Source organism: Cibotium barometz, chromosome 2 (genome assembly GCF_041138505.1).
Source record: "Cibotium barometz isolate CiBa-2024 chromosome 2, ASM4113850v1, whole genome shotgun sequence".
NCBI lineage: Eukaryota > Viridiplantae > Streptophyta > Polypodiopsida > Cyatheales > Cibotiaceae > Cibotium > Cibotium barometz.
This window is the reverse complement of record NC_141047.1, coordinates 72,096,428-72,114,914: the sequence shown is the minus strand read 5'-3', so window position 1 is coordinate 72,114,914 and position 18,487 is coordinate 72,096,428. Positions and strand designations below refer to the sequence as shown.

At 45.2% G+C, this 18,487-nt stretch overlaps 1 protein-coding gene across 3 annotated transcripts in view; it reads right to left on the bottom strand.

The window, feature by feature from the left end:
- Positions 1 to 2,714: 2,714 nt before the first annotated feature.
- Positions 2,715 to 18,487, bottom strand: part of LOC147641432 (putative serine/threonine-protein kinase SIS8) — a 41,679-nt gene continuing 25,906 nt past the window's right edge. Inside the window, exons 4-15 of one of the 3 annotated variants that reach the window (XR_015269360.1) lie at positions 16,980 to 17,764; positions 16,790 to 16,830; positions 16,048 to 16,116; positions 15,861 to 15,961; positions 15,658 to 15,736; positions 15,464 to 15,562; positions 7,278 to 7,346; positions 6,970 to 7,019; positions 4,121 to 4,297; positions 3,240 to 3,344; positions 3,006 to 3,112; positions 2,715 to 2,905 (exon numbers count right to left, since the gene is read on the bottom strand). Coding sequence is in view for 1 of the 3 variants with exons in the window: in XM_086821387.1 (XP_086677513.1) it covers positions 3,269 to 3,344; positions 4,121 to 4,297; positions 6,970 to 7,019; positions 7,278 to 7,346; positions 15,464 to 15,562; positions 15,658 to 15,736; positions 15,861 to 15,961; positions 16,048 to 16,116; positions 16,790 to 16,830; positions 16,980 to 17,764 (1,546 nt within the window). In the remaining 2 variants the exon portion in view is untranslated. Of the gene's footprint in view, positions 3,345 to 4,120; positions 4,298 to 6,969; positions 7,020 to 7,277; positions 7,347 to 15,463; positions 15,563 to 15,657; positions 15,737 to 15,860; positions 15,962 to 16,047; positions 16,117 to 16,789; positions 16,831 to 16,979; positions 17,765 to 18,487 lie in introns of all 3 variants that reach the window. The other 2 variants (XR_015269355.1, XM_086821387.1) reach the window with 2 other exon arrangements.

The window sequence follows — 18,487 nt, the reverse complement described above, 5'->3', positions numbered from 1 at the left end:
CATTTATCATCCAACAACTTCCAGGTACATCTCTGGATAGGAGGGACCATGGTGGACGAAAGCTTGGTCAATGGTACAACCCATCGCTTGAAATTTTCCTTCAAATTACAAACCTCTCCAAACTACGCTACTATCTTCACAAATCAATGATCTTCAATCCTTAATGAAGATATCTATATTAGCCTCGCAAGTTGAAATAATTATTTCAATCCTCACCAAGTGACTACTTCAACATAGAGCAGTTCAATAAAAGTCTATATGACTCAATTCTTGTACTTCATGTATATCTTCTTCATAAGAGCACTTAAATATATATAAAAACATAAAAAGCACATAAGCAAAAGAAAGCAAGAACAGGTCCTACTCAACAACATTTGACAAGAATCCTGTCACACAAAGAGACATCATCGAAGGCCAATTTCTTCAAATGATGAATGTCACTTCAATGAATCAAATGAGAAACTAAGAATCACCATCTCGTTCTGTTGATTAAGTCTACGTTCTTCCGAATCCTTCTCTCTCTTCTCTCCCATTATTAACATCTCTTATCATCTCCACTAACACAAATCACATGTAACATTGCTTATGATTGCCAAAAACAAAGTGAGCAAAAAACGAAAAGAAAAAATATATACTCACACAAATATAAAAATGCAATCATTCGCAAAAAACCAAAAGAAAAAAATATATACTCACACAAATATAAAAATGCAATCATTCGCAAAAAATCCGACTCCCATCCTGTTAGAAATTTTCAATAAACCACTAACCTCTTCATTCACTAACTAACTTTTCTTATTCCTTCTGGAGGAACAAAGACCATTGAACGTCACTCAACATCAAAGCCATCGACAAAGCTTATCCATTTTTTCCACACAAAGGTCTTCGACGCGACCAAAAGGACGCGATCGCCATCAAGAAAGGAGAAATGTTAACCCAATTCTAGAGTTAACAAAATCTACTACCATTATCGTACATCAAGGAGTCGCGATACATATACCAAAGGGTCATACATTCAAGATATGAAGCAAGTGTCCAAAGCTGCAACTTGGACGGACGCTCATAATGGTGTGACGGAGTATTTATGACGATTCCCACTTCAAGAGCGTGTGGTAACAAGTTGGGATGAAGTCCTAAATAATATACTTCATGGATATATTATGAGAGTAGTCATTGTAATAGCATTAGGTCTCTTATGAGCCTAAAACGCCCGATCGACTACAGTTTAAGTGAATGTGAACACTTTTGGCCATGTATATAAGCGAATATCTCTCATAATACAACACTCTCCCATTATGCAATTGAATCTTGCTCTTGCTAATCTCTCTCCCTATTACATGCCAGTGAGTGTGAGTGAAGTGAAGTGAAAGGAGGAACGAGTACCCGTAGTGTAACGCGACACTGTAACAACGCTCGCGACAAGCGCGGTGAAATTGCTTCTCAAAGAGTTGTAGAGCTTGAAGACCTCAAAGATTACGAACTCAACCATTGGAAAGATTCTCACAACACTTACGGTTCACCATGTAATCTCTTTTTGAATGTGTTGCAAGAAAGATTAAGGTGAGCCATAACAACAAGATTCAAAACTCTCATTCAAAAAAACAATAAAATCAGTAGACCAGATGAATGTAAGAATACCAAAGCTTTTGGAGAACTTAGATGGTAGAACCAATGCCAAGGCTTGGAAGATTCAATTTAAAAATTAACAAATACACACCACCACAAAAATAACAAAGACCAAGACTATTTCTGAAAGAATTTAAATGCTGAAAATTTCTGAGTTCATGATGAAATCCATCAAAAAGACGAAGACTCGCCTAGGCTAGCATTGTGCAATTTATTCCAACATAAAAGCAATGCACCTTTGATCCCACGTGAATTAAATACAAGAAAAAAACACATGGTTTTTACAAGTCCAATGGAGGACTGCTTCAAGACGTACCTATCAACATTATACAAGATGAACTTGACCATGTTAGAAAAAAGAATGAAAGAACTCCTACATAAGTAAGCCTTACAACATAGCTACTTGAACTGCCACCAAGGTGAGCACACTTGTGATCTACAATTAGTAAGTAGTTAAGATGCAAATGTGGATGAGTAATTAGAATTGTACTTGTACCTCATCCTTTACGGCTATGGATATTCTTACAAGGATCTCCCTTACAAGGACCTTACCAAGTACACAAGTGGATATATCATAGGCCTACTTTGGCTTTATTCCCCATAGAAGTGTCACATTATGTTAATGCAATATATCATTGTTCGGCAAAAGTCAAGTTCAACGAAAGCTCTCTCTCTCTCTCTCTCTCTCTCTCTCTCTCAATACCAAACCTTTCCACACTTTAAATTTTGTATAGACAAGAAATCCCAAGTATTATGGAACAACACACAAGAGACTTCTCATTGGGATCATGTAAAGAAGCTTGGAAGTGAAGCTAAGGGTACTCACACACATGTACATGAGTCAAGCAAATGCATAAGAGGTGGAGTTTCAGACACAATGCCACAACAAACAAAGAGCATTCATCTTTCCATTTCTGTCTGGTGTACATGTAAGCCACCACCGAATCAGTTCACCTGTACAAGTCTATATATCTTACGTCCTTGGCATGCCATTCATAAGACAACAAACAGTGTACCAATGCTTTCGTGATATATTGACAAAAGATGACAACCATGGTTTACAATCATTACTAACAAATGCCAACCGATTCATAACACAACAAACAGTACCAGTGCTTTCATGATTTATTAGTGAACAAAAGATGAGAATCATGGTTTACAAATATTACTAAACAAATGCCGACCGTAGCCTTCAAGCACCCCTTGCAGCTTCTTTCTGTGCTCAAACGCTAAACTTTGAAGGCATTTGTGTCTTTCCAGAGAATTGGGTATACACCTTCTGCACACCCAATACGCATTTTTCACGATGTCACAACAGGGACCGCCCTTTGAACTGTCCCATCAACAACATAATGATTAATGGCTATATGTAATGTTACCTATCAATACAGCTCCTGGTTTGTGCTCATTCCGCACTATCCAGGTTGTATTGGTTACCCAACACTACTTTACATACTACCAACTCCATGCTTCCACCCACAGAATTCTGTAAGCATGCCATTCCCATACCCAAGAAAATTAGCAGAAACCAAATCAAACCAAGTTCCACCTGTTCTCTTTTTTGCTTTAGACCAAGCAAACAAGAAACGGATCTGTAAATACGACATTATTACAAGGTTCCGTAAGCCCCATAAAAAGATGATCAATCCTTGAGCAATCTCTGCAGCGGCTTCAGAGCGACTGTAAGTTCAGAGAATGATGGCCGCAGTCTTGGATCACTGTTCCACCAACAATTACAGAATCAGCTCTCTCTCTCTCTCTCTCTCTCTCCACACACACACGTGTGCGCACGCACAAAATATAAATGTGCATATATGTTGCATGCCCACATGTACACACAATCACATGTATACACATAACAAGCATTAGTACACACGATACATATAATACATACACAGCTATTTACAAATGGTATTGGTCGAGGTTGTTTAGAAGTTCTTAAAATTACATGTCGATATGTATATTCTCCTATTGCCAAAAGGTACCTTGAATCAACTTTCTTTAGAAATGTTCATCTCAAAACACCGTATTCAAGTTTCTATTACCACACACCAGCTAGATAAGAGGAAATATGGAAGTATCACATGTTCACATGCACACGCACACATTTGCATGAATACACATATCCATACATGCAAACCTACATATACATGATATTGGTCAAGGTTGTATAAAAGTTCCTAAAATCATGTCAACATATATATCCTCCGATTGTGAAGAGAATATCTGCGATATCTTTTATTTTTAAAAGAAGATGGTATTCAAGTATGCAGAAAAACATAAAAGGCACAGGTATGCATATGCCCAAACTACCATCCTACCACCCCCACACACATGCAGAAAACACACTGATATTTTCATCATATGGTACATGCATGCCAAAAGGACCTGCAAGACAGCACAAAAATAGTTCCAAAGTTTGACAGACATCAACAGACCCTGCAACCTCAAAACAGAAAACACTTGATTACTTGAAGAAAAGCCTAGTACAGACCTTTGCCAACAGCCTAAAATGATTCTAGCCACAGAAGGCTCCAGATTCTGTGGGATTTCAAGGCGCCGATTCTGGAACCCAACCGCTCCCACTACTTGCATGGGATTCATACCACTCCATGGTTGTTGTAGGGTAGACAATTCCCACAGGATCACCCCAAAACTATACACATCACATCTGCAGAAAGCCCAACAAGCATAGTTGAATTAGTAGCCAGAAATTCCCCCACAGCTTCCATTATTATTTTTGAATTTCTTTCCTTTCTTTTTTAAGATTCTGTTTACACTGTTGATGTAAGACCCTCGTGGTCTCTCATAAACGTAAATAATCTCTCTCTCTCTCTCTCTCTCTCTCTCTCTCTCTCTCTCTCTCGACAGTTGACACTTGAGGGAGATACAGAGTGCTGGTATGCACAGGTAGGCACTTGGTTTGGCATGCACGGTATGCAGATGGAGGCACTCCCCCCCCTTCCAGTACAGCATAGAGGCCCCGTCATTTGCTCTCAGCCGCACAGAGCGGAACAGGGTTATCAAGAAGGACATTGTCAGACTGGATACTCAGAGGACATGGCGTTCACCTAGTCGTCCACTGGGGACGAAGATGGCCTTCTACAGAGATCACCTCCAATGCCTGACAAAGGATGGGTTCATCATCCGTCCATGCTACATGGACATACACCTATCCTTTGGGGTGAGATGTGCGATCAGCCAGATCCGCACCTCGTCCCACCAGCTGAGAGTGGAGACTGCCAGATATGGGCCTAGGGCGGCCACACCAGAGGACAGGATATGCCAGCTCTGTCACACAGAGCCCGAGACAAAGGACCATTACATATGCCGATGCCCTGTATACTATGAGATTCGGGGGAGGTTCCACTGCCTCTTCCAAGCTAGGTTCGGACCACTTTCCAGGATCATGGACTTCTCGGATCAGAGATGCATGGGACTTTTTCTTCTAAAGCTCCGCAAACACAGGGAGTCCTTAGTGAGATCCAGATCAGCTGTACTTGCTCGAGGACCAACACAGAGAGCTCTCACCGACTTCTTCATACCAGCACTCCGAGGGCCGATCCACCCATCATACCCAGACCACAGGCTAGTGTAGGAGCTCGGCCGAGAGGTGTGACACTCAACAGAGCCACTGAGTTATGCAGAGCTCGACGCCCCAGACCCCATGGCCCTCGCCCACGGCCACGCCACCACAGGAAGATCCGGGCCATCATCTCCCATCATTGCAGGACCTTCTCACGCCAGCTCAGTTTTACCACCTTGAGCACCATGTCACAGCGGCCCATGAGGGATGTATTAGGGTGATATGAGAGCTCTCTGCTCATGTACCTAGATCAGATTTTAAAGTTCTAAATTTTTGGTATCTTTCTTTATTACTATTTTGTACCCAGGATGATGTACCTCATGGATATGATGTAACCTTTTGGTCTCATAGGTCATTTTGGTCTTTTGAAGACGTTAATACAACTTTCTTTCTTTCTTTCTCTCTCTCTCTCAGCAATGGCCGTAACCCTAGCCCTAACCTAACCTGCACGAAACCCTGCCTAAATTGACATGGCGGACTCGCTAGCTGTGCCTGCTTGCTAAGCATGCAGACCTGCTCCCTCTTGGCGTGAACCTGCGTAAGCTGCCTGCTTTGCACAATTGCTAGACAACCCGCCACCGCAATAACCTGCAATAGCCCACCATTGACCACAATGCGCCCCTCTATGGCTGCCCCTGACTTCCTATTTGTCATCCCAACCCCAAATCAATTACGACTTTTTTGTTCCCCTAATCGATTAATCTCAATCTTTCTCTCTCGTGCTTGTATCACATGTACTTCCCCGTCATCATTGTATCAACCTCTACTTTAAGAGAGCTATGTTATTTGTACTTTTTTCGTTTTTATTTTCCATGATGAGACATACCATGGATAGCTCCATACCACTTTGGTCTCATAGACCCATTGGGTATTTACGAGACGTTTAACTTTATTTCTTGGTTTCTCTCGGAGAGTGGTATACCATCTATGATTCTATTGGGGGCCGATGCTCCTCTTGTGTTTAATGTTCCTTGTATTCCATGATGAGATTTCCATGGACATTTTTGTATCACTCCAGTGAGAGTTTTGATTTGTTCTCTTTTATTTTATGAGATATGTTATTGTATCACTTTGGTCTTGTAGGCCTACAAGACCCAATGGGTCTTGTAGGCCCATTGGGTCTTTAATAGACGCTTAATCTCTCTCTCTCTCTCTCTCTCTCTCTCTCTCTCTCTCTCTCTCTCCCCTCAAAACCTCCGGGCTGAGATGGAAGCAACGACCTCTAAATGGGTCGAGGTTGCTAAAAAGGACCTCGACAACAAATGGATTGAGGTGGCCAGAAAACAGAAAGTTGTCATGCCCTCCCAAGACGCCATTATGACAGCCACCTTGGAAGAAGAAAAGCATAGAAAACATAAGGAGCCTAACATACGGGTAGTGGGCCTCGAAAAGGGCCCCACCCTTGCCACCACAAAAGAATTGTGTACTCCCAAAAGCGAAAACTCCACTCAAGCTTTTTCTTGTTGTATCTCCTTATTGTAGAGTTTCATTAGCTCAGGAGTAGTTATTTTGTATCATTTCCCTCAAAGCTGCTACAAACATCGATCTTTGTACTTGGTCCCATAGGTCATAATTGGCCTCCGTGGCCGTCGCAACCATCCTCCACTATTGAAGTTAGAAATCTTCAACAGAGGCATGGTTCTCTCTCACCAAGGCAAATACACTGGTACTACATGAACCCTTTCAACAGTACAAACAGAGTTCATGGAACAGTAGAACAAAGATACATGCTGTACTTCAAGTTTGTAAGAACATACTTCTCATTTGAAGGCTCATTTCGAAGAACTTCAGGTGCCATCCACTCTGGCTGTAAGGGATCAAACAGTTCAGAATTAGATTACACTATACTAAAAGGAAAGGAAATCTCAAGTACCAATCAGTAACAAGTTGCAGCCTTAAATAACAGCTAAGAATGCTCATACTAAAATAAGGTTGTAGAAGAGAGCAGAGAACATTAATTGTGTTAAAGAATGGCACCACACCTGCTCTTATCATGTGCATGAGTTTCCCCGAAAAGCTTGACTAAGTTTATAAGAAACACAATCATTTACTAAGAATTGCTTACCGTTCCAGCAGTTGACTTCGACGAAAGGAATGTGTGATGCTTCATACGAGACAAACCGAAATCACAAACCTGCAATCCATAATCAATTTCATACGCATGTAAGTTTTACATTTCTTGGCTATCCCCTTCAAATAAAGGTATAATTAGCAATATAAGCAAAGTAAATGATTCAAAACTTCCTCTTTTGTCGCTGTGCTGGGAGGGTTTGAGAAGCCCAATCAAGATATCTCATGCTTAAGTACGTATGCACAAATATTATGAAAGAAGTAACATAAAGGAATTCTCATCTGCTATCACAAGGTTACTACTTACCATGTGCTATCTTTGGTCTCGTGGCCAATGCGGAGCCCCTGCAATTCGGCAGACCCACTGGCATGAGTGCATTGAGGGGATGGCAAATCCTCCCAAAAGTCACTCTCGTCAATCTGAATATACTGTCAGAATATGCAGCGGAAATGATATCCAAACTTGGGTAGACAAGAGCAAGTAGACTGCAGAAAATAATCAGCACAAGAAACACTGAGAGATGTGTGTAAACTCTTCTATATACACAAGATCCCGAAGAAAACTGAATGAGAAAGTGGAGGAGGATGGGGGGGAATATATACAAGCCCATGAAGGCAGTCGGCCAGCCCTGGAAGAGGCCCACGACTGATGAAATGTCCACGACTGCTGAAAAACAGCAGTCGGCCAGCATCTGGTCCCCACGTCTGCTCAGATCAGGTCGGCCAGCACACAAATAGCCCACGACTGCTCCAGATGCAGTCGGCCAGCCTCAGTGTGGTCCTGGCATCACCTGGCAGCCCTCCAGCCACTAGGAAAAAAATGGGAAAAATAGGGAAAAAATACGGGGAGTGTGGAAAAATGATATACGGGCGGGCACACCCACAACAGAGGCCCTGGTGTATACAAATAGACAGGAGATGACTTCTAACACCCCCTCTCAGCTCCTGGCTGTGTAACCAACCCCAGGGAGCTGGAGTGCCGCCTGAGCGTAGCCTGAGGTAGAGACTTCGTGAAGAGGTCCGCCGCATTGTCCTCCGTCGAACAATAAAGTAGCAAGATGTCACCAGCCAAGATCTTCTCACGAACAAAGTGATACTGTATCTCTATATGCTTGGTCCGGGCATGGAAAACCGGGTTCCGAGCAATAGCTATACAACTCTGGTTATCACACTGGATGACTGTGGGCTCCCTCTGTGGAAACCCCATCTCGCCTAGCAGCCTCCGCAGCCATACAACCTCACAAGCAGCACCACAAGCAGCTCGATACTCTGCCTCTGTCGAAGAAAGGGCAATAGTCGGCTGCTTCTTGCTGCTCCAAGAAACCGCTCCTGAGCCGAGGGTAAAAGTGTATCCTGAAGTAGATCTCCTCGTGTCTGGATCTCCTCCCCAATCTGAGTCACTCCAACCTTGGAGCTTGACTCCATTCCCTCCTGTGTAAAAGAGTCCCAGATCCTTCGTACTCTGCAGATACCGCAAGATCCGCAATCCTGCGTCCCAATGAGTCTTCAATGGCGTCTGCATAAAAGAGCTCAACAGCCCCACGGAGAAGCTCAAGTCCAATCTGGTGTTCAGCAACCAGATCAATGAACCAACCAGCTTCCGGTACTGCGAGGCATCAACTGGCTCACAAGGATCTGTAACGGTTAACTTTGTGTTCGGGTCCATCGGCGAAGTAATAGGCTTGCAGTTCTCCATCCCAAAGGCCTCAAGCAACTCATGAACATACCGCTGCTGAGAGACGAAAAACCCCCTCTGGGTCTGCCAGATCTCCAATCCCAAGAAGAAGTGGAGTAAGCCTAAGTCGGTCATCTCAAACTCCTTTGACAAGGCAGCCTTCGTCACTCCAATGTGCTCCACATGACCGCCGGTGAGAATGAGATCATCCACATAAAGGATGATGAGTGTGACCAAGCCGCGTTCCCGAAAGAGATACAGGTTTGGATCTGCAACCGATCTCTGGAATCCAGTCCGAATAAAGAAGGAATCAATCTTCTGATTCCAAGCCCGCGGAGCCTGCTTAAGACCATACAAGGCCTTACGTAACCTGTAAACCATCCCTTCCGATCCTGGAACAATGAAGCCTGGAGGCTGCTCAACGTACACCTCCTCTTGCAGGTCACCATTAAGGAACGCCGATTTTACATCCATCTGGTACACGGGCCACCTCTGAGAAGAAGCAAGGGCAAGAACGGTCCGAATCGTGGTCATCCGCGCTGTCGGTGCAAAGGTATCCTCGTAGTCGATGCCTGGCCGCTGAGCATAACCCTTAGCCACGAGCCTGGCTTTGTGTTTGTCCACCGACCCATCAGCCGCGTACTTGGTCTTAAAGACCCATTTGACACCAATGACTGACCGCGTCGACGGCCTCGGTACCAACTCCCAAGTGTTGTTCTTCTCGATGGCGTCAAGTTCCACCTGCATGGCTTCCCTCCAAGTATCCTGTGAAAGGGCTTCCTTTACGGAAGTGGGCTCTTTATCCCGCATGATACGAGACATAAGAGCATAGTTCACCTGAAGAAGCTCCGCCGTGTTGCTTTTATCTCGAACTCGATGTGATCTTCGAGGGCCGTCCTCTGTGGTCCACTCGGAGGGTAGCTCCGTGACACCTGACTCCCGAAGGGTGTCCATCAACCACCTAGGTACTCGAACAGATCGTGGAGCCTCCTGTGGTCGCGGGGGCTCAACTCCAGCTTCGGGCTCAACCTCCTGTGATGACTGAGGTGGATCAACTGGAGTGATAGACTGGGAATCATCATCAGACTCTGGATCTCCAAGAAGTGGCGGCTCCTCGACAGTGGATGCTGGAACATGCTCGTCAAAGACCACATCCCGGCTGACAACAATCTCGTTCCTGTCTGGATCATACAACCTGTATCCCTTGGAAAGAGAGTTATACCCCACAAATACCAGCTTGCGGGACTTGGAGTCAAGCTTCCCCCTCTGCTTCTTCGGAATATGTACATACGCGTCACTCCCAAAGACACGGAAGTGCGAGACATCGGGTTTCCTGCCAAAATATGCCTCAAATGGAGTCATATGGGGTACAGAAGTCGTCGGAGAGCGGTTAATGGTATGGACAGCTGTCGCCACAGCCTCACCCCACAGTGGACGAGGAAGATCTCGATGCTCCAGCATGGTCCTCGCCATCTCCACCACAGTCCTGTTCTTACGTTCAACAACTCCATTCTCCGAAGGCGATCCGGTATTGGCCAATTCCCTCTTGATGCCATGATCTGCACAAAACCGAAAGAATACAGTCGAGGAGAATTCCCCTCCTTTGTCAGCCCTGAGAGTCTTGACCTGAAATCCAGACTCTTTCTCCACCATCACGTGCCAATCCTTGAACCGAGCAAAAGCCTGGTCCTTCTGTGAAAGAAAGTAGACCCACGTGAATCTGGTACAATCATCAACAAGCAGCATGAAGTAGAGAGATCCTCCCAAGGATGGTATCTGCTGTGGTCCACACAAATCAGTGTGAATCAACTCCAAAGGTTTCGAAGCCCGCCTGGAAGCCTGCTTCGGAAAGGATTCCCTGTGCTGCTTACCACGTATGCAAGAACTGCAGCGTCCTTGCCTACTACCAACATCTGGCAAGCCAACCACCATCTGGTCCCGGAAGGCGCGCCGCAAAGCATCCACATTTAAGTGGCCAAAACGAAAGTGCCACAAGTCTCCGACCTGAGAGCCTGTCAGTGAGGAGAGTGCAGAGAGTTTGTAGATACCGTTCTCCACACCGCCTTCCCAAACAACTTTGCCTGTCTCACGGTCCCTTAGAGCAACTGAATGCTCCTCAAATTCCACCCGAAAGCCAGTCTTGCATACCTCATGCACTGACAAAAGATGAAAGCCCAGAGCAGGGACATAAAGAACACGGGAAGCATGCTTGCCCCCCTTGCCGTCGGGAATGATCTCCATCCGGCCCTCACTATGAATCGGAATAGTGGAGTTATCACCAATAAAGATACGACCTGACTGCCGCTTCAGATCCAGGAAGAAGTCACGGGATGGAGTCATGTGCCTGGAAGCACCACTGTCGAGAATCCATTCCCGAGTATCCTTTGCGGTGAAGCCAACTGCCTCCTCGCTCGAAGACGATGAATCATCGGAGTCCACCATCTCCAAGTGCACAAATGCCGGAGTCTTCGCAGCTGAGGCTGAGGACTCAGCACTCTTCCCTGTCCGCTTAGGGCACTTCCTCCAGTAGTGGCCTTTCTCGCCACAATCATTGCAAGATCTTTCGGCCTTCAGCTTCTCTCGTTCTGGATCAGGCTTCTTCTCGGAAGACTTATCTGATGAAGCCTTCCCTTTGCCCTTGTTGGTATTACGGCCTTTCGACCGTTGGCCAGTTAAGGCCTCCGAACCTCCGCCGTGAGGAGGGTTCGTAAAACGTTCCTCCTGGTCCAAGACCATTGGCACAAGCTCCTCCCAAGTAATGGTGCTGAGCCTGCCACTAGTGATCAACGAGGAATAGAAAGCGGAATACTGACCAGGCAAGTGAGAAAGTAACGTGATGGCCATATCTTCGGACGATATCTCTTTCCCAGCTTGAAGGACTTCCTGCTGAAGGGCCTGCAGCTTGTTAATGTGTTCCCGCATCGTCGAAGACTTTGCAGGGTTCATAACCCGCATCTGCACTTCCAAGGATATCCGCTTCATGGGTGATACCCTGTTGTACAAAGAAGCCAAGTGCTCCCATATGCCTCTCGCCAGCGTCATGTGCTTCACATGGTTGATCACCTGTGGTGTGCAATTGAGGAATATAAATGACCGGACCCTGGCGTTGACACGGTCCCACATTTGTGCCTGTGCCTCTCGGTCCTTCCTCGCGGATAAAACCTCCCCTTCCTCAGCTTCCGGCCTTGGCACCCCTTTGATAATAAAATCAGCAAGATCATATGACTCCAGTACTGACTCCATCATGACCTTCCAGATGCCATAATTTGACCCGTCCAACTGCCGATCCACTGGGAACGTGGGAAGAGTCGGAATCTTCACGTGCTTCTCTGCCATCTCGAGTAAATCCGCCATCTCGGAGAGTAACTTGAAAGGGTGGGTGGGTGGGAAAAATCTGAAAATCAGAAAATATGCAAGTGGCTGTCCAGCCCCTCTGCCCGCCTTCCTCTTGCACCTTCACTTCCCGTTCAGCCCAAAACAGTCCACCGATCAGCAACCTGTTGCTCCCCCTCTTGCTCAGAAAAACGCCCAAGATCTGCTAGAGCCTATGGCTCTGATACCATGTCAGAATATGCAGCGGAAATGATATCCAAACTTGGGTAGACAAGAGCAAGTAGACTGCAGAAAATAATCAGCACAAGAAACACTGAGAGATGTGTGTAAACTCTTCTATATACACAAGATCCCGAAGAAAACTGAATGAGAAAGTGGAGGAGGATGGGGGGGAATATATACAAGCCCATGAAGGCAGTCGGCCAGCCCTGGAAGAGGCCCACGACTGATGAAATGTCCACGACTGCTGAAAAACAGCAGTCGGCCAGCATCTGGTCCCCACGTCTGCTCAGATCAGGTCGGCCAGCACACAAATAGCCCACGACTGCTCCAGATGCAGTCGGCCAGCCTCAGTGTGGTCCTGGCATCACCTGGCAGCCCTCCAGCCACTAGGAAAAAAATGGGAAAAATAGGGAAAAAATACGGGGAGTGTGGAAAAATGATATACGGGCGGGCACACCCACAACAGAGGCCCTGGTGTATACAAATAGACAGGAGATGACTTCTAACATATACACCCTGCGGCTGGTGGGAGCACCTCGACAGCAGCTCCACAACCATGGATCAGCACAGGCAGCTTTTCAACACATCTAGCTTTCTTGTCTGGAGGCAAGGATGGGATCTGTTCTCTCGGCAGCTTTTCAACACATCTAGCTTTCTTGTCTGGAGGCAAGGATGGGATCTGTTCTCTCGAAAAAGACATACCTAGTTGAGCTATAATGATGAGGCTAGGCTAATGCCACTTAGTGGAACTAATGGTGAGTACTAGTTAGTTGTAAGTTAATAACCCTTTCTAAAGTGACCTTCAGGCTTCAGTGAAGGTTGCCCCATCTTACAAGTTATAAGAGTGAGTTGAGGGTTCATTAATGGCACTTCCATCACTGGAGTGAACCCATAGAAAGTCAGGACTTGAAACAGGCCTATGAAAGCCTAGAACCTGACACATGTGAGGTGGGTCCTGGTGGTATGGGATGTGAGCGGTCATGGACTTATCTAATTTATGTTTGAGTTAATAATAGGCTACAGCTGGTTGAGAGATTCTCATAACACACAAAAGTTAATGGTCGGGTGACCCAAATCCCTTAGTGTATGTTTCAGAATTACTCGACATTGTACATCAATACTAAGCATGAAGTACCTAGCACCACCTTGGGTAGTAGTCCACATGGGACCGCACAAGTCCATATGTATAAGCTCCACGATGTGAGAAGCCCAATGAGTAGCCTCATGAGGGAAAGGCTCTCCGTGTTGCTTACCATGCAAACAAGCCACGCAAGTGGAATGGGAGAGTTTCAACTGTGGAAGACCCTCCACCATTTGTTGAGAAGACACTGTAGCGAGCATGCCACAACGTTGTATCCACCTAAGCTACGAAGAAGTTGTAGCAAATGAGACTGTGACCCATTCAAAGAGCCACCAAAGTCCTTCAACCTGTAAAGACCACCTTCCTCTACACCTATGGCAACAACCTGCAAGGTGTTGGTGACCTCAAGAACTCAACTATCAAAGTACACGCCGTAGCCTTTCTCTACAATCCGAAACACCGAGAGTAGATTGCTATAGAGCTTGGGAACATAAAGCACATCTCAAATGGTAGAAGGCTGGCCAAGAGAAGAGTTAAGTCGTACATTACCCACACAAGAGGCCTCAAGGTTGGAAGCATTGCCAATGGACACCTTTGAAGAGCTAGGCCAAATATCATGCAAAATGGACTTGCCATGAGTCATGTGAGTAGTGCACCCACTGTCAACCACCCAATCCGTAAGACGTGAGGTGGCTGGAACAGGTGAGTCCACGAGAGGCTCCTCAATGGCAATAAAGTCAATCTCCTTGGTGGAAGAGAATCTATGGGATTGGTTGGTAGACGAAGAGGTTTGATTGGTGGGCTTCTTTGCATAATCACCTTCTCTCTTCTTCTTGCTATAGTCAAGCTAAAAGTGACCTTTGTGCCCGAGCATCCTTTTCAAGCCAGGCATCAATCTCAGCCAGAGAAGAAGTTGCAGTTGGCTTGGCGTTGGCTTCGCTAACAATACCCCATAGCCAATGATATCGGAGTAAAGTCTTCATCTGCAAAGACCAATCAAGGTAGTTGGTCCCATCTAGGATGGATTCCTTGGGAAGTTGGGGAATAGACGAAGAGATGACATTCGGAGTAGAAGCCATGGAATCCTCCTCTTGAAACTACAACGGAAAGGCCCACTCCTCCCTAGACACTAGGTGAGATGAAAGAAAGATGTAGAACTGTACTCCTTCCGGAGATCAATGCGCACAGATGAAGACGGGAGCCAACCCGATGCACAATGAAGTAAGGGAGGAAAAGGATAACGGAGCAAGTGCACGGGGCTACCATTAGTCTGGGGTAGGGACGAAATACAAAAATTAGGGAAACATCTTTTTGCGTTTTTTTTTAAATTGCCTCCTCTGCAAGGAGGAAGGGCTGGAAAAAAGAAAACGTTGGCTGATAGTCTTCTTGTAGCGTGTAGAAGCAAGGGCCTAAGAACCACAACGCTCTGATACCATGAGAGAATGGTTGAAGGCAGCAAGCGGAAGCAGAGGAGAGACTTGGAGCAGCCAACAATGATCCAACACTTAGCAAAATGATGAATGAATTAAATGGCAAAAAGGCTACTCTTATATACAGCACAAATAGCCAAGTCAGCCAAAAGAAGAAACCCACGACTGGTGAAAATTACCTACGACTAGGGAAAAGTGCCTAAAAATGTGGGAAAATTACCCACGACTGAGTAAAATACATCAAATAAATATGCTGCATAAATGGTGCAATAAATCGGATAAATGCTAGAGATGGACACAGTCCTACAGTTGTCAATCAAAACTAAGCATTTTCTTCTACACCACTCACGCTCAAGTAAAGCAACAAATTTGCATGTGCCTGCTGAGGAAAAGGCTTCATTGAATTTTGAGTGAACAGCAACATGCACACAGATACACACCTTCACAACCCAATTCTTATCAACAAGAAGGTTTGGAGACTTCAGATCACGATGAACTATAATCGGCATGCTTGTGTGAAGGTAATTCATGCCTTCGGCCTGTTAAAGAAGAATGCATTCAATACCATAGCATGACTTGAAAGCGCACAAAATATGCAAAAAACTGACATACAATCTGACATTTGAATACTCACAACATCAAGAGCCATCTTGAGCCGCAGCCTCTCATCAAGTTGGCAGTTGGGCCGATGTAGTAATCTGAATAAGCTTCCTCTGTTTTCACATCAATATGATATTCAGTTAGCTCATCAAAAATACCTGACCCTCCATTGAAACACATTCGACCTGTTGCAAACTCAAGAGAGACTACATGACAGATCCATTGATACCACACTACCTTGGAAGGTATTCAGTCACAATGGAAAGATTCGGAGGACGTGTGACTGCACCGACAAATAATACCACATTCGGGTGTTGCATGCGTCGCATTATTCGAACCTGCAGTAGCAAACAGTAGTTATATGTAAAGCAACCTCTCTCGCTCCCTCCATGTCAGATAACTCCATGTAGCAGTGTCATGGTACCTCACTAATGAACTCGTCAAGTGCATCTCCAAAAAAATCTTGGTCCAGAAATTTTTTGACAGCAACCTCCTGCAAGTAGAACAGCAAATGCAAAGGCATAGTCTGTCAGGTGCAGACGAAGACACATGTTTGCTTCCACACAAAATTATATGCTTTCTTTGCAATTGCTGTTACCTTATATCACTCCACAAACTAGTCAATGTGCATGAAAACATGCACCCTGCATGAAGGTGTGGAGTGCATTTGATGTCGCTGTTGAGTGGCCAGTGAAAATTGAGCCCCCTAGTCCTGTTTTACGACTGGCTGACTACAGAGACAGATTGGTTTTACAAAACCACCACCTCTTTCTTGGCTCATCCCTATGTACTCATGATGGTTACATATATTGCACACTACCACATACAAGCACATGTGTCCCCACCCTATGCAGAGCACCACATACAAGCAGTCCCCTCCTTATGCAGAGCATAGACTATGTGCCTTGAATTGAAATACCTTGAAAGCTTCAAAGAAGCCCTTGCAACAACAAAGAGCAAAGCTATGCATGCATTTTATGGTGGGTTAAAAAATGTAGCTTGAGGGGTGGTTGAGTAACTCTGATCCAACAAAGACAAAATGCCCTATTCATTTTGTTTTATTTTTTGAGAAGTTTTTTTGGGTGCGTCAACCAGTTTTGAAAAACTGTATTCGTATTCATATAATAATGGTTAGCATTTGCCTTTCAGCTCAATTGAGAACATACCGTTCCATGCCAGTCTCCATGATGAACCTCACCATATGAGCCTGTTATGCACATATACCCACATAAGTTAAGAGAAGAATGAACCCACGTGTAAAATATATGTCAAGTAATGCAGATTTTTCACAAATGTCTACCCTTTATATCATTGACTTGAAAAGTTGACATGGAACCCCTAGGCAAGAGACATTACCTAATCCAATACGTTCCCCAATCATGATTTCTTCCCATGGAATCTCCCATTCTGCTACATTCTCTAGCACAGGATCCCCTTTGTTATTGACATGCTTCGTCCAGCACTCCATATATCCTGAATTTAATCTTTGATGAATATTTTGCATCCGAGTCTCAATCTCATGCCCACTGCCATCGCTATTATCTTCTCCATTTGTGTTCTCATAAAAATTTCTGCGCATTACTCCGTCTTCATTATTCCTCAAGTAAGGTGCATTGGCTATCCTCACAGCATTGGACTGAGCCAAAGGAACAGCTGTTGTGATTGTTGCATCAGTGATCGGACACGAGCTATTAACCTCAGAAGCAACCCATGATGCTGAGACTGGTGGTTTCCTGACTTGAAAATCTTCAGCAGAGATCTCAACATGTGATTCGTGTGTACCTGTAACTGAAAAATCAGTAGGCAGATTCTGCCCTGATCTGATGTTATCTTTGGAAGCATACTTTGAATGCTCAGTATCATCTATCAATTCTGTAGATGGAGACTGAAGCCCTTGTCCGTGTCGTTTATTTGCTGAAACCGCCACTTGACTTGCTGATTCTTCTCTGTTATCCTCATTTGAAATTGCACTGCCTTGAGGTTGACTACCACCAATCAAAATATTCTGAGCCTTGTCTATCTGAGAGAAGAGCTCCTCCACCAGGGCAGTATTCTCAAAAAGATCTATACTTCCTGTAGCTCCCACCATTTCAGCTGGTAGCAAAGTGCCTGGAGCACCCATTAAATCCACGATGTATTCCCTGCATTTCACCCAAGTAAACGAATCTCTCTCTCTCTCTCCCTCTCTCTCTCTCTCTCTCTCTCTCTCTCTCTCTCTCTCTTGTTATACGCTGATGATATTGTTCTAATCTCAAACTCTCCAGAGGGGTTACAGAGACACCTGGATGCATTACAGGCTTTCTGTGCGGATAAAGATCTGACAGTGAACCTTGGGAAAACCAAGGTTATGGTGTTTAACACCACACAGGCATGGGTGACGAGATCAGAGCCTCAGTTCACTTTCCGAGGGGAGCCGGTAGAGTACGTCAGGTTATATGTCTACTTGGGAGTTACTTTCACAGGACCGCGTTTCTCCCTGAAGGAGGCAGCAGCAGCAGCTAGATTAGCTCGAGGGCATGCAGCCTTGGGGGCACTTGAGAGGCAGTGTGCACACATACAGTTTCAGGAGCCACGCACCAAATTGTGGCTATTTGATACGCTTGTCACACCGACCCTCTTGTACGGAGCTCCAATTTGGGGACCTAGTATACATCACAGATCTCAGAGAGGGACAGATGAGGGATGGAGGCAAATGGAGAGACCACTGATTATGATGATTGCCCGCATGATTCCGAGCAAATCGTCAGTACCACATGAGATTATTCGGGCTGAGCTAGGTGCCCCACCAGTAGTAACCGAGGCCCTATTCCAAGCAGTTGCCTTTTTACAACGGCTATGGGAGCTCCCTCAACAGAGGTACTCCC